This window comes from Podarcis vaucheri, assembly GCF_965113315.1.
Source record: "Podarcis vaucheri genome assembly, chromosome: 12".
Classification (NCBI taxonomy): Eukaryota; Metazoa; Chordata; class Lepidosauria; order Squamata; family Lacertidae; genus Podarcis; species Podarcis vaucheri.
The window spans coordinates 15,976,341-15,992,145 of NC_138750.1; the positions used below are offsets into that span (position 1 = coordinate 15,976,341).

The following is a 15,805-nucleotide window of genomic DNA, read 5'->3' on the forward strand; positions in this document are numbered from 1 at the left end:
TCTGGCCGCTGCTGTTGCGTAAAGGAATCCATTTTTCTTATCTCTGGGGATGTCATTAGATATTAGGCCTAACAGAAAAGCCTCTGGCTTTTTGATAAACGAAATCTTAAATAGTTTTTTCAGTTCCTCATATACCTCGTTCCAATTTTTCTAAAACAATTTTACATCCCCCACCATGTATGATAAAAGGTTGTTTTGCTCACAAAACTCATTAAGTCAGCAGTTTTGCCACTGGCATCAAAACTTTGCTCTTTTGGTGTGAGCAAGCAAAAAAGGGAAGGGAAGTTTGTGTGAGGCAGACACTTTGGGCAGGAAATGTGAGCCGACAAATGAAACGGCAAACCTGAATCCTTGTCACTCTTAACCAGAAGTGTCTGTGGCATTCTCATGCAAGCTTCCTGCCTGACATTGAGCTGGCTGCTTCACATTGTGGAAACGAACAAACACTGCATTGCTGGGCACTTTGATACAGTTCTGATATGAGCAAGGCAGACAGGAATTATTAACAGTGTTTACAGCAGGGACTATGACTCCCATCATCCATGACCACTAGCCATGCTAGCAGAGCTGATGGGCCCAACATCTGGAGAGCCGCTGGCTTCCCAACCCTGGTTCATAGGATTATAAACCCTGAAGGAATCAATGAGCCATACTAGTTCATACTTCTGTGGGCTACGTGTTTAATTTTCCTTACGTAGGGTGAAATTAGATGTTACCTTGGCAGAAGGAATGGGACTTGATTACACATGCCAATTCCTGCCTCCAAATGCTACCCCCCCCCCAGCCACCCCCACAAGCCTCCCCACCCCTTGATGAGCTCTGGTCTAGTTTATAAGCCTGACTGTGGGGAGGGAAACCTTTAAAACTGGGATTGCTAACCTTGACCGGGCCCATGGACATGTTTGCAAACTGTGGACACTGCTGTGGACACCAAAGGCACACTCCTCCTTGCCAGTGGTTAGACTTGAACAAGTGTGTTTTCACTTTCTTCCAAACAAAATTGGCTGGGTGATCTTCCTCAAGAGTGCAGCTGGGGAGGCAAGAGTTAACCTTCCTTCCCCAGCTACACTCTCCCATGGACAACGGAGGACTCTTTACCAGTGGCATAGCATGGGCTGGGCCACAGGGGCAGTTACTGGGGGGTGCAAAACTCTTAGGGGCACAAAATTTTAAAGAAAAAAAAATAGTAGTAGTAATAATAAATAAAAAAGTGCACCCTCCCCCTCACACAGAAAATCTCCCCATGTTCACATGGGCAGACTGAGGAGAGGATTTGGGTGACGGCTGATTGCTATGGCGCCCTCTGCATGGGTTGAGCTATTGCCCCTTCATTCCAGCCTATCGGATGAGCGGTGCCAAGGATACTTGCCCTGGGCACTAGAAACCCATGCTGCGCCACTGCCCTTTACAAGCCTATTCTACTTTGCAACAGATTCTCTCTCTCTCTCTCTCTCCCTGTGTGTGTGTGTGTGTGTGTGTGTACATATGTGTATAAATTATGTTTACTTACAGATCAGTTATACCGTGATCCAAAGATTCTTCTTCAGTTTGGCTTTCATTGTGAACCGAGTTGTCTTCCTTTATCTGGCCCACTTCCTCGTCGGTGATTATATCAAACACGGCGTCATCTGTGGGTTTAGAGGCTTCATTTGTAACTGTACCACAACAAAGGACACAAAACAAGAAAGTGTTATTATGCTGCATATAAAGTAAGGCAACATAACTTCTCAGTGTTCATTATAGACTTATGGGACTTGAAGGGACATCAAACACTGCCATCTATACCAAAGCAGACACAAGGATAGAATATGAGCTGAAGTCCACAGGAGATTCTTTTCCAAGAACTTTAATCCCATTTATACACAGAAAGGACTCACCCATAACTCTATGGACCAGGGACAGTGGTGAAGCTAGCAGGCTTGATGATGGTTCTTCCTGGCTTGCGTTTGATCCAGAATCAACTGAGATGGCACTTGCCTTTTTAAAGCAAGCCCGGCAACAGCGCTCCTTCTTGCCAGTATGCTCTGACATGGCATAGTTGTTGCAGCAGTAGTAGCAGAAAATGCGCCCACACATTCTAAAAATAATGGGATTTTAAAAGAGAAAAGAGTTCTTCATGTCAAAATGAAGGCATTTAAGGGATACAATATCCAACATGCAGAAAGCGACCTTCTTCATAATATTGCCAATCTGGATTCCCTTTGAAGTCAATGGAAGAACACTGGGTTTTATCCAACATTGAGTAAATCCATTGAAATTAACAGACATGACTAATTTAGGCCCATTCATTTTGATGGGTCAACTCTGAGTGTAACGTAATTGGATGCTGAGTTAAATATACACCTGAAAGGCCAACTATATCAACCCATTCCCCAAACCAACAATCCTTTATAAAGTAATTCCTTTATGTAACATTGCAGAGAGATTAATGGGGAGCAGACCAGTGATAATTTGGATTGTCATTTTTTCCCAGATTGAGATGAGGTCGAGTCTGGGAAGATCTCCAAATCCACACAAACAATGCTTTTGTCCCACAGTCTTTTCAAGCAGAAACCACAAATGCATTATGAATGCCACTTAAGGTAGAATTTGCTGTAATTCCAAGCGACACTATTTACAATGGCACTATTTAGAAATGTGGCCTGAAAAACTGCAGTATAACATCTTGTTGATTACTTGTCATCCGGCCAAATACAGTTGCTCACAAGTGTTTATCAAGTCACCCCTACAAACTGACCTGCAATGGTGGCGGCGATTCATCCAGCCAAATTCTTTCTTGCAGTCTAGGCAACAGCTTACTTCCGCATCACCAAGCCATCTTTGTGCTGCAGTGAGTTTCTGCTGGAATTCCAAAGCATCTGACTTCTGCCAGAGGGCATCCTTGTCTCTTTCAAAGGTGTACATAAAGAACAATTCATCATCTGTGAGTTTTAGGTTTTAAAAATTCAATGCCAGCCCATCACAGGAAAAACAAATCTCCCCTATTAAGGCAAATATCATTTAAATACAATGGATTCTTAGCTAAAATTCTAGTTGGACGCCATGCTTGTCTTTTTGCAAGCATTCCATATATGACATTGAGCAAGACCATGTGGGTGGGTACGAAAGGAAGACAGCACATATGTGTGCACATAAACAAAACATAGCCTCTCAAGACCATTTCCCTCTACTGTTGCTGGCTATGCTTCAATCTTTCACTTTTATAAGATCTAAATAATAATATGTTATCTATTGCATTTTATCATGCAGAAAATCTGAAAGTCTGCCAGAGAACTGAAAGGAGGAGGGAGGGTAGCACTGGCAGCCACAAATAATCGCCTGGTTAGCAGATCAAGCCAACATTTGTGAACCTCTGTTTGTAAGTTTACTTAATAAGAACTCTGGCTAGGATCTGTGAAGCTGAAGGGAGGGTAAGGCTTGTTTTTCCTCCAAGAAGAACCTCCTATGCCACATGGCAAACAGTTTTGGAAACTGAGAAGAGTTTGTGAAATGGTGTTGGGGTGAGGTGAGAATCAGTTATCTTAAAGTGTTTTTTTTTTGTTTTAAACAGATGAACCACAGCACTAGAGAGCCAGGGCCATTATGGTTCCTACAGTGAGATGGTTTTAAACGTTACAGTTTTAGTAGGAAGACAGGGCATGTTAGTAACACATACCAATAACATGTGAAATAGACTCATAATTATGATCAAGTAATGATTACAAAGGGACGCAGGTGGCGCTGTGGGTAAAACCTCAGCGCCTAGGACTTGCCGATCGTATGGTCAGCGGTTCGAATCCCCGCGGCGGGGTGCGCTCCCGTCGTTCGGTCCCAGCGCCTGCCAACCTAGCAGTTCGAAAGCACCCCCGGGTGCAAGTAGATAAATAGGGACCACTTACTAGCGGGAAGGTAAACGGCGTTTCCGTGTGCTGCGCTGGCTCGCCAGATGCAGCTTGTTACGCTGGCCACGTGACCCGGAAGTGTCTGCGGACAGCGCTGCCTCCCGGCCTCTTAAGTGAGATGGGCGCACAACCCTAGAGTCAGACACGACTGGCCCGTACGGGCAGGGGTACCTTTACCTTTTAATGATTACAAATGTCAAAAAGGTTGAAATCTCCCATCTTTATACCATTTCAGACTTTTATACCATTTCAGACCTTCAGACAACAACAACTAAAGTGCAACCGCGTGCATGTTTACTTGGAATCAAGTCACACTAGTTTCAATGGGACTTATTTCCAGGAAAGTGGGAATAAATTAGGGAGGCTAAACCTGTAAAGATGAGCAAAAACTACACACATGTATGAAAGGGAGACTTATTAAACATGCATTGCTCAAATCTATTTAGGCCTTCTGTGCTAGATAATGTTGGGGGGAGTGTATTTCTCTGTGGTTTAAAATGTCAAGTGTGACCCACAAGCCACAGGACTTAACAAGTGCTGAAGTAATTGCAAAATATGTGGTGAAGATGTATCATCAAGAAGCAAGGTGTGATGCCACTGCCGAGAGAACATTACATTGCACAGAATCTACCACAGTTGCACAGGAAACAGAAACAAAGATGGTTCAGTTTGCAAGTCGCCAGTTCTTCTAAATGCCATCATCAAAGTAAATGAGAACATAAATGAGTAAAGTTTCTCAGATGGGGTGCACTATTGGCCTCACCACAAACCCTGGGGTCATATTCGTGCTGGAGCTGTGTTGAGCTAGTGATACAAGCAAACTGGCCAGCGCAAAGATTTAGGAGCAGGTGGCCTTAGCTATGCTCCACCATTAGAATCGGAAACCCACAATTTTTTTCCAGGAAACACTAGGGCAGTGGTGGGCCCATGGTCCTCAGAAGCTGGACCCCTCCAAACCAGCCCCATCTTTCCTGGGTGATGTCACGGGCTGGGAACTTCAAGCTGCAGCAGTGCCAAATTTAAAAAGGGGTCACTTTTTGAAGTAAAGGACAAATCAGGAGTACACTTCAGAGTGTGCTCCTGATCCTTTCCTTTGAAATTGAGTCACCAGATGTCGTGGTGATGCTGGGTGATTGACAGAGGGCGGGCCTCGACCACCTGTCAAAATGGCCTGTGGGTTGTCTGTGGGAGCTTTGGATCCAGCCCTTTGGCTGGATCAGATCTGCGGCTCATGCACTAGGGCTTGGTTGCATTTTCCATGGCCCAGACTGCTTTTTTCTATGGTCACTGCTAGATTTTTTGCAGAGGCTGCAAAGAGCCAGAGGTCATGCTGTTCCTGCTGAATTAGTACTTGAGCCATAGATGTAACACTAGGTATCACTTCACAATACAGTGGTACCTCTACTTATGCGTACGTATACTTCGGGATACGCACGTGGCAAGCCCAGAAGTATTTTTCCGGGTTTCACCTCGCACGCATGTGCAGAAGCGCTCTACCACACTGTGCGCATGTGCAGAACAGGCACCTCCAGTTGCAAAAACCTCGGAATCCGATCAGAGCTCCAGAACAGATCCCATCCACAACTGGAGGTACCACTGTACATAGATGAGCTACCTTTTGTCCAATTTTTTACTCATATTTTTCCCTTAAATAACAACAACAAAAATTAGCTTCAGAGAAGCCTTACTTTTAAGAAGATTAGTTACATATTAAAAAAGGTAAAGGTAATGGTAAAGGACCCCTGGACATTTAAGTCCAGTCAAAAGCGACTATGGGGTTGCGGTGCGCATCTCGCTTTCAGGCTGAGGGAGCCGGCATTTGTCCACAGACAGCTTTCCAGGTCATGTGGCCAGCATGACTAAACCACTTCTAGCACAACAGGACACCATGATGGAAACCAGAGCGTATGGAAATGCCGTTTACCTTCTCACCGGAGCGGTACCTATTCATCTACTTGCACTGGCGTGCTTTTGAACTGCTAGGTTGGCAGGAGCTGGGACAGAGCAACAGGAGCTCACTCCATTGAGCAGATTCGAACTGCCGACCTTTGGATCGGCAAGCCCAAGAGGCTCAGTGGTTTAGACCACAGCTCCACCTGCGTCCCTTTTTCCTTACTTATTAAGGATTGCACAAATGCAATTAACTTGTACTGTTTTCGTGCAGGCATAGAGAAGCTTGAGCAGCCTCAGGACCATGGGGAGTGGAGGGGGACATTTAACTATCCTTCCCTGCGACAACCCCTCTCTGAAGCTGCTGTTCGCATTTCGAGGGGAGCACTGATTGTTGCTAAGGGAAGCTTGCCCTGAAATGCAAACAGCAGCTTTGGAGAGCTGATCTTCACTGGATTTCACCAGGAAACTGAATAGTAGCTTGCATGAAGGTAGGCAATTTATGTTGATTTCCTGAGTTAGTTTCACCTTTGATATTAATGGTGAAATGACGAAGAAATGAGCATATGTATTTCCCCCCCTTCCACTGGAGTGAATGGGGGCATTGGAAGCGTGGGAGCTTCCATCGCCTGCAGAAGATCACTGGATCAGAAACACTGGCTGATCTAAAACTCTACAGGGCATTGATGTGAATGAGGAGCTCCATGCAAATAATCCACTAGCATTTGAGAAGAGCGGAGTAAGCCCCTGCTGCACAATATTCTACGCTTACACTGGAACCACATGGAGCTTTGGTTTTTAAAATTCTATGTCAAAAAATACTAAATCAAATAAATCTTACATGTGAAAGAGATTTCAAGCAACAGGTGACCACAGGTTGGGACATGAGCGCCACCTTGTGGTTTAAAGGCAAAATTGCTGCTTTCAATGTTTTTTTTGAAGTCCCTCCCTCCACTGGAACTCAAGTTTCAATTATGACAAGCCAAGGAAGGGGAAATCAGACACTGCAACAGCAATAGCCAAGGGGACACACACAGATTCTCTCTGCTAACAGAAAGCAAATTGCCTGAAGGGTTTTTGGATCCCTTAACTGCTGCCTTCAACCACATGGTGGTGCCAACCCTCAGTGAGGGTGCAACCTGCAGTATCTTGATAATATTTCCTATCAGAGAATACTTCCTACCAGCGCTGCTGCCATCATGTCTTCTGAGCACCTAGGGCTCAAGTAACAACTCTGGCTTTTCTAAAGGTAGAACGGTATCATAGCCATATCTTTAACAGCCTTAGGGCTGCAAGGCATTACTCAGTAACAGCGTTTCTTGCCCTGCCAGGAACTGCTGTGATCCAGCAAGTGGGTCTTCATAGTGAGTTATGGAGAAGGTCAAAAGTTTGAACCACTGCAGGCCCAAGGAGGCAAAGACCGTTCCTAAATAACGTCTTACTTCCTTGGAGCTGTGGTTGAAGTATTACACTTGGGGAAGGGTTTGGAAAGTCTGTCACTTCCAGCATTCCACAAAAGACCACAATCATGATTATCCTAATATCCTAAACACCATTTGCTAAGGAGTAAAACCAACTGAGCTCAGTAGGAGTTACTTCTGATTTTGCTTGTTTAGGCTTACACTGTAATTTTTTCTTTAGTTCTGCTGCAGAACGTGGCAGGGATCAAAAGACAAGATTTTTCCATCCAGGTTAGAAATATTTAACGATAAAGCTACCAACCTGAGAAGTTCAATTAACCGTTCTTCAAGGAACTGCTTTGTTCTTGTTAGGTCATCGAGTTCAGCCAGTAATTTCCTTTCGTTGCTTTCTTGGTCTGCTCTCGTCTTGCTGAGTTTCTCGCAGTAGTCTTGAATTTGCTCATTTGCTTTGTTGACTTCCATTTGAGCCCTTAAATATATATATATCTATAATCTTTAACCATTCCTGACCTCAGTCATACCTCAATTAGTACTATGATTAATGTCTTTCCCACACAGCACAGCTATATCACAACATTGTTTCTAGTTTCCCTTCATTCTCAAGAGCATATAATGAATCATTAGAACCATGGCAGGTTTTCAAAAAAACAATAATGCTAGCCGTGGAGGAGAGAGCTTGTTTTTCATCGGGGGGGGGGGGGATTAATTTCCACATATTAGACTTTTTAGATCTGGAGTCTTATTCTTTGTGCTGCAAATCCCAGCTGTTGCTGTGCTGGGGTCTCCTCAAACACCAGGAGCCAGCTTTTTGTTGGCGCTTGTGGAGAGCCCTGCAGAGTCCTGACAATCAGCTGCTAGGTGGGCCTCAAAGTGCTATGACATCAGGTGTAGGGCAGGTGAGCGTGGCTTGACCAAAATGGCCTGGTGGGCCAAATGGAAATGTCTGGTGGACCAAATTAGGCCCATGGGTCGGAGGTTGCCCACCCATGCTGAAAGATAAACCGGTATTTCCATACTTTTCTGTGTATTAGACAATGTATAGATGGTATATTAAAGGTAAAGGGACCCCTGACCATTAGGTCCAGAAGTGGCCGACTCTGGGGTTGTGGCACTCATCTCGCTTTATTGGCCGAGGGAGCCGGCGTACAGCTTCTGGGTCATGTGGCCAGCATGACTAAGCCACTTCTGGCAAACCAGAGCAGCGCACGGAAACGCCGTTTACCTTCCCGCTGGAGCGGTACCTATTTATCTACTTGCACTTGGACGTGCTTTCGAACTACTAGGTTGGCAGGAGCAGGGACCGAGCAATGGGAGCTCACCCCGTCACGGGGATTTGAACCGCCGACCTTCTGATTGGCAAGTCCTAGGCTCTGTGGTTTAACCCACAGCACCACCCGCATCCCTTAGATGGTATATTACACCAGTGAAATTAGCTAAAATGTATAAGACAAATAATAAATGTTGGAAATGTAAAGAAAAAGAAGGAATATTTTATCATATGTGGTGGGAATGTAAAAAAGTAAAGAACTTCTGGGAAATGATATATAATGAGATGAAAAAGATGTTGAAATATACATTTTTTTAAAAAACCAGAAGCATTTTTACTTGGTATTATAGGTCAGGACATTAATAGGCAAGATGTTAAATTGTTTTTATATGCAACAAACATTTTATATGTTTTTATATGCAGCAAGAGTATTGTTAGCCCAGAAATGGAAGCAAGAAGAAATTCCGACGAAAGAAGAATGGCAGACGAAATTAATGGACTATGCAGAATTAGACAAAATGACAGGAAGGATTCGAAACCTGAGGGACCAGAGATTTACAGAAGATTGGAAGAAGTATATGAATTATTTGAAGAGCAACTGTATTCATCAAATTACGCTAGTAGGACTACAAGAAGTTTTGTAAGGAGAAATACATGAAGTGTTACAAAGTAAAAAAAGATAGAGACATTGGTTATGAGTTTGAAATGTAATAGGGAAGATAAGAAATGCATACTGAGAGATTAGATTGGAAAGTTTTCAGACAGGATTGATGGAAGTCAAAAATTTGAATAAGATGTAAAAGTATGTTTAATTACTGTTGAGAATGATATGTTAAAAAAAACCTAATAAAAAACTATATATAAAAAAAATGACAAGGTTTTTTAAACTGTAAAAGAAGGATAAAAATTGGGGGTGGGTAGTCTTTTACACGGATAGTGATTTTTCTGGTGCTGGCGAATGGTTGCAGGCATGAGTCATAGCTGGTCAGCTGTGATTGGGTGGGAGAATGGAGTCTGCTGAGATTGCTGCTGTGGATTGGCTAGCGCTGCGGCAGTTGGGCGTGTGAATGCCGGCTGCTTTCAGCTCGCCGGCAGACGCTCTGTTGCTTCTTCTGCATGTTTGGTAGCGTTTATCAGCCGGGTGAGTGTTTTTTGGCACACACCCCCCCGCAAATACCTGAAAAGCTTTGGGCATCCCCCCCAAAAAAACTCAACAACTTTGGGGGCAATCCTTCCCCCCAAAAGCTGAACAACTCTTGGCCGTCTCCCCCCACTTTCTAAAATTGTAGCCCCCCAAAATAGGGATCGTGTTATACAGGGGGGCGTGTTATACACAGAAAAATACGGTAATATCCTCCCGTACCAATGATGGTGAGGTTGAGGTTAAGCAATAGCAGCTTGCCTAAGGCCACTGAGCGAATTCAGGGCAAAAAGATTTAACGGAGAACTTTCTGATTTGTAGCTTAGCCTCTAATTGGTCACTACGCTACATCAGCTCTCTTTGCAAGATTTAAAACTTTTTATATAAAAAACAACAGGATAAACAAAGTTTCTACCTTTTTAGGTCTTCTTTAAGCTGTGTCACCTCCTCATCTCTTTTTTGCTGGGCTGCTTTGTACTCTGTCACCTGATCCATGGCCAGGTCCAATTCCGTGCACAGATCTCTTTTCACAGCCTAGGAAGATGATTTTTAAAAAGGTAAATAATAAAAAAGATGTATAAAAGGCTTTTCAGATTCCATTCAGAATCTTTAATAAATTTGCTAACTGAGATCTGCATGGATGTGGTTGCAGGGTATATTCAAAGTGTTAACCTTTTGTTATCACCAAAGCCTTAGAGATTTTCTAAGTAACAATTTTCCTGTATTTCCCCCAAATGGCCAGCAGAAGCTATATCTAAGTAACCACATCTCAGTAATCACCAACAGTGGAAGTAGAGATGCTGTGTAATCCAAGGGCTATAGGTAGAACACAAACTAATGGACACCCCATGACAGAGCAACATGTTTTTACAGGTTTTTTAAAAAAGAATTGTTATAGTTTTATGAACTGATAAAGCAATTTTAAAAATACATTCAACACAATACAGTGGTACCTCTGGATATGAATGGGATCCGTTCCAGAGCCCAGTTTGCATCCTGAAGTAAACGCAACCCGCGTCTGTGTGTCCGTGGGTCACAATTTGCTACTTCCGTGCATGCGCGTGATGCCATTTTGACCATCTGTGCATGCGCGAGCGGCGAAACCCGGAAGTAACGCATTCGGTTACTTCCTGGTCGCTGCAGAGTGCAACCCCAAAGCGCTCAACCTGAAGCAACTTCAACCCGAGGTATGACTGTATAAAACAATAAAAACTATAACAATTCTGTAAAAAAACGCTTTTTGCCCCTTTAGCTACAATCAAGTGTACAAAATAGTCAAAACACAATTAAAACACAAACTAAAAACTCAGTGGATTGAGTTTGGAAAGCTAAAATCCAGATGGCTATATTCGTGCTGCAGTCTCTGATTTTCCAGTGTTTGGGCAAAAGGAAACAAGCTGGACCCTGGGGTAATGGCAGGGTGATGGTGTTACAGGGTGATCTATATGCATAAGGAGATGATATGCCAAGTTCTATGCAGCTTGGAAACAGGGTTCAAGGGCATATTATTTGTTTTTTAAAAATATGTATGCAAGGACAGAACATGCTGGCTTGCATCTCTGTATCTTGGCCGTAGTTTCACCCCACCCACTTTTGCTGTATTCAGGTTCCTGTCTGTTAAGTGTCAGCGCATATTCACCATTGAAGCATACTGTCGGCCTCAGAGAGAGAGAGAGAGAGAGAGAGAGAGAGAGAGAGAGAGAGTTGCTTCAGTGAGTTTCTTATTTCAATCAGATCATGGACCAACCTGCAGTTCTTTGAGTGCTTCCTTTGCAACATGTGCTTGCTGGCTTTGCTCTTCAACTTCCTGCTTTAATTTTTCGCAGTCTTCACTGAGAGCCTGGCAGGACCCATAAAACACACATCAGCGTTGATTATTATTATTATTTTTAAAGAGAAGTTATCCGTTTGTCAAAACAAAGAGTTACACGGTTCCTCCCCTTCTTAAAGCCACATGCTTTAATAAATCCGAGGCTAATGATCACCCTTTGTAAATATTCAAAAGAATGTGTGTATGTGTGTGTGTGTTTCAGAGGGAGTGTCAAACTGAGCTTCTAAGGATGCGCCGCTGAATATGCTTTGATACCCAGGTCGCGATCAGGAACGGAACGCTGAGAAGACAAGGGTTGATAATGGGGGCGGCGTTTAGACAGATTCAGCCAAAACATGCTGTGAAGTCCTTTCCAGGCCTTCATGCTAAATGTGCAGACTCCAGGAGTGGAGGTGGTGGGGCCAATATGCAGGGATACCTGGTGAGAGAAGCATTTCCCCTCCCCACTATTCTCCATACCTCAGGCCCAGTCGCTGTGCCAGCTTGGATCTGGCACAGGGATTGGGCCCAATCTGCCTACCACCCCAAATTGAACTGCTGTGAGTGGCCAGGCTACAGATGCAGCAGCAGCTCTGGCATTCCACAGAGCCTGGGCGGTGGCAGCGACAAATTTGGATTGCAAGTTTTCAATGCTTTTAATTCTTCATTTGAGGAGGATTCTCATAACCATGACACTATAATACAACCATTAAAGGTAAAGGGACCCCTGACCATTAGGTCCAGTCATGGCCGACTCTGGGGTTGCGGCGCTCATCTTGCTTTATTGGCCGAGGGAGCCAGCGTACAGCTTCCAGGTGATGTGGCCAGCATGACTAAGCCACTTCTGGGAAACCAGAGCAGCGCACAGAAACACCGTTTACCTTCCCGCTGGAGCGGCACCTATTTATCTACTTGCACTTTGATGTGCTTTCGAACTGCTAGGTGGGCAGGAGCAGGGACCGAGCAACGGGAGCTCACCCTGTCGTGGGGATTTGAACCGCCGACCTTCTGATTGGCAAGTCCTAGGCTCTGTGGTTTAACCTACAATGCCACCTGCAACCCAATACAACCATTACACAGGTCTAATCAGAAGTGCTTCTGAAATCAACAGGATACATTCTCAGGAAAGTGTGTGCAGGGTCTTATTTTAGCAACGAGGACTTGTTTACGTTAATTTACCTTAAGTTTTGTTTGGTGGTTTATGATTTCTGTGCTCAGTTGAAACTTGACTGCAGACAGCTCCTCTTTGCTGGTCTCTTGCAGCTTCTGGTGATGCTTCTCTGCCATCTCCAGCTGAGTTTGCAGGCTAGGGAGAGCTGCGTTGCAAACCCTAGACTCTTCCAGTTTGCTTTCCAATTCCTGTTTCTCCTGAGTGAGTCTTGAGAGATCAAGCTGAAGCTCCTCACGTTCTCTGGTGGCTTTATCCTTGGCAGTTCTGAGTTCCTCCATGAGCTGGGACAGTTTCTCTTCTGCTTCTGCCTTTTCAGATGTCAGACTGCAGATCTGAATGCCAAGCTCAGCCATGTCCGTGTTGGTCCTGTGGAGGAGGTCTTTGATCTCCACGTTTTCTGCATTAACTGCTTCCAAATACTGCTTGGCCTTGGACAGCTCCTCTGTGAGGCTCAGCACGTTCTCCTCCAGCTCCACCTTCTGCTGGGCTTCCTGGTCCCACTTCTTTTGCAGCACTTCCTCTCGTTGGCGACACTGAAGCATTTCCTTCACGTGCTTTCTGTTGAGGACTTCGCCTTGCTCTTTCAGTTGCTGGGCCAGGGTCTTTTGCTCGCTCAGAACAGCCCTTCCAACATCCAACTCTTCTTGCAGCTTCTGCTGCTCTGCTGCTGCCTGTCGAAGCTTGGCTTGAAGGTCCACCATTTCCTCCTGAAGTCTCAAGACCTCTGCCTGGTTGAGACGCAACTGTTCCTCCGAAAGGGCCAGTCTTGAAGCCAGTTCTTTGGCTTCTCTCTCCTGACAAGATGCCTGTTCCAACTGGGCATTCTCCACAGAAGCCTTCTCAGAAACAAGGGACTCAATCACCTTTGTCTGATGGAGGCAGGTTTTTTCTGCTTTTGCCTTTTCTGCCTCCAGGGCTTCCATCTTTTTCCTGCACCTCTCCAACTGTCCTTGTAGCTCCTTGCACTGGCTCTCCAAGTCTTGTAATGCTTCCTCTTTCTCTTTGAGCTGCAACTTCAGAGATCCTTCATATTCCCTTGAGGAGGACAGGCTCTTTTCCACCTGCAGGCCATGCTCTTTGGTGTTCTGGAGCTCTGTCTGCAGCGCAGTTAAGGACTCTTTGGCAGCTTCTTCACTTTTTTTCAGTTCTTGGTAATCAGCCTGCAGGGCATCCAGCTTTTCTCCCAGAACTTGGTTTTGCCTTGTGGCATTCTGCAGGTTTTCATCCAGCAGCTTGTTCTGTCCCCGGAGTTTCTTCTCCTTTTCATCCACAGACACCACAGAATCTTCAATCTGGCTTTGGAGCTGTTTCTCGGAGGCTCTCAGTCTGGCAACCTCAGCCTCCAGAGAAGATTGAGAAGCATCCAACTCTCTTTGCTTCGCTTCTAGCTTCTGATTGGTTTGCTGCAGCTTTGCATTCTGAGACTTGAGCTTCTCGTTTCCTTCAGAGATCATTCTCAGTGAGGAGCTTTGCTCTGTGGCCTGTTCCTCCATTCTTTCTATTGTCTTTCTGAGATGCTCTCTTTCAGAAATAAGTTCTCTCTTTTGCTCTTCTAAGCTCTTCACTGTTTGACTTAGTTTTGAAAGCTGAATTTCCCTAAGTCCAAGTTGCTCCATCGTGTTTTTTACTTCTTCTTCCATTGTTGTTTTTGTAAGCGTGACCAAACCCTCAAGTTTTGTCTTCTCTTTCTTTTCCTCTTCAAGGCTTTTTTCCAAGGATTTTATGGAATCCAACAAACCTTTCAACTGGATTTGAAGATCAGCCACCTCATGGCCCTTTGCTGTTAATGCCTTCTGAAGGTCTGCCATTTTAGTTGCCATAGTTTCCAGATCACCACAAAGCTTTTCAGATTCTTCCTTGCAGTTGACAGTGAGGTTCGTCAGTTTTGATTCAAACTCTTTCTGTGCCTCCTCCTTTAACTGGAGTTGCTCTTCTGCGATCTTAAGCAGAGAAAGGTGTTTATTATTTAACTCCTCAGCATTGGCCTTTGCCTCTTCCGCTTCATTAAGCTTCTTCAGCAAATCCTCAATCTTCAGTGCAGACTCAAACTGACTGGTGGCTTGTTGTGCCTTTTCATTCATTAGAGCATTGGCTTTGGCGACAAGCTCTTCATTCTTCTGCTCTCCTGACTGCAATTTGGCCAGAAGCTCACTGATACGGACATCCTTCGTGGACACCAAAGCCCTTGCAGCTTCCAGCTCTTGGTTCGAGAGAAGAAGCTTTGAGTCAGAATCCTTTTTCCCAGACTCCAGTTCCTCCAGCCTTGCACAGTAGTCTTTTTGCTTCTCAACGGCATTCAGTTCTAATGTCTGCAGGCACTTCTGGAGGTCCTGAATGGTGTCCTGAGTGCAGTGGGAGATCTCACGCTGTTTCTCCACCTCCCCCAGCATTTTCGTTAGCCTGGAGTTCTCCTCGCTGATATTCCTGCTCTTCTCTCTTTCTGTTTGCGCTTGCTGCTTCTCAAAGCTGATGGCCGCCTGGAGCTCCTGGTTTTCCTTTTCTAGATGCTGGGTCCGACCCTGCAGTTCTTTCTGCCGCAGTTCTGCCTGGTCCAGCTCCACGTGTAGCTCATCAAGGCCCTCAAGAGGCTCAGCAGTTAAAAAGCTATTCCCATTGGGGCTGGAGGGAATCTCTTGGGTCTAAGAAAATCAGAAGAAAAATGGTTTTAGTTAGAAGAAGAGATGCCTCTTTGGTATATATTGTATATTCAGCATTTGGAATCCACCTCAGATTAGTATGAAGAAGCCTCTGGCTGGGAAATCATCACAATATACAATTAAACCAGAACAGTAGGGCTATTATTTGCATCAACTTACAATGGCATGCAGCTAAATGAGGAACACAGAGTGAGTTCCTCTCAGGTGACCAATTAGAAAAATAACATCAAGTGGATTCTACCGTAATTTCCCCTTCGTATGTTCAGTCTAATGGTAAGGGGTCATTACACATAAGGAAGACTAACAGGAGCACTATTGCTGCTCTTATAAGGAAATGTTGCTGTGGCGTTTGCCTCCTAGGTGGGTCATAAGGAAAGGGTTAAATGAGTGTGATGTGATTGGGGAGAGAGAAACTGATAGGAGGAGTTAGAGTTAGAGTCGGTGTTGTGTGGAAGTTAGTTGAGAGTTGGGGAGTTGGAGAAGGAAGAGGGAGGATAAGTCTGTGGGTTAGTCGAGTTGTGTTGTGTGGGAGTGAGAGGAATTGTTAGGTGGAGTCAGATAGTTAGT

At 44.7% G+C, this 15,805-nt stretch overlaps 1 protein-coding gene and 1 long non-coding RNA gene across 4 annotated transcripts in view; both read right to left on the reverse strand.

The window, feature by feature from the left end:
• Positions 1–15,805, reverse strand: part of FYCO1 (FYVE and coiled-coil domain autophagy adaptor 1) — a 62,059-nt gene that overhangs the window by 21,086 nt on the left and 25,168 nt on the right. For 2 of the 3 annotated variants that reach the window (XM_082192957.1, XM_082192958.1), the window contains 7 exons: positions 12,590–15,220; positions 11,348–11,440; positions 10,016–10,134; positions 7,494–7,661; positions 2,738–2,887; positions 1,878–2,077; positions 1,511–1,655 (listed from right to left, as the gene is read on the reverse strand). In XM_082192957.1, the coding sequence (XP_082049083.1) occupies positions 1,511–1,655; positions 1,878–2,077; positions 2,738–2,887; positions 7,494–7,661; positions 10,016–10,134; positions 11,348–11,440; positions 12,590–15,220 (3,506 nt within the window). The remainder of the gene's footprint in view (positions 1–1,510; positions 1,656–1,877; positions 2,078–2,737; positions 2,888–7,493; positions 7,662–10,015; positions 10,135–11,347; positions 11,441–12,589; positions 15,221–15,805) is intronic. The other variant, XM_082192959.1, reaches the window with a different exon arrangement.
• Positions 4,348–7,487, reverse strand: LOC309515383. The gene is made up of 2 exons (XR_014212443.1): positions 5,382–7,487; positions 4,348–5,350 (listed from the first exon to the last, which is right to left on the reverse strand). It is a non-coding gene; the product is annotated as an uncharacterized lncRNA (long non-coding RNA).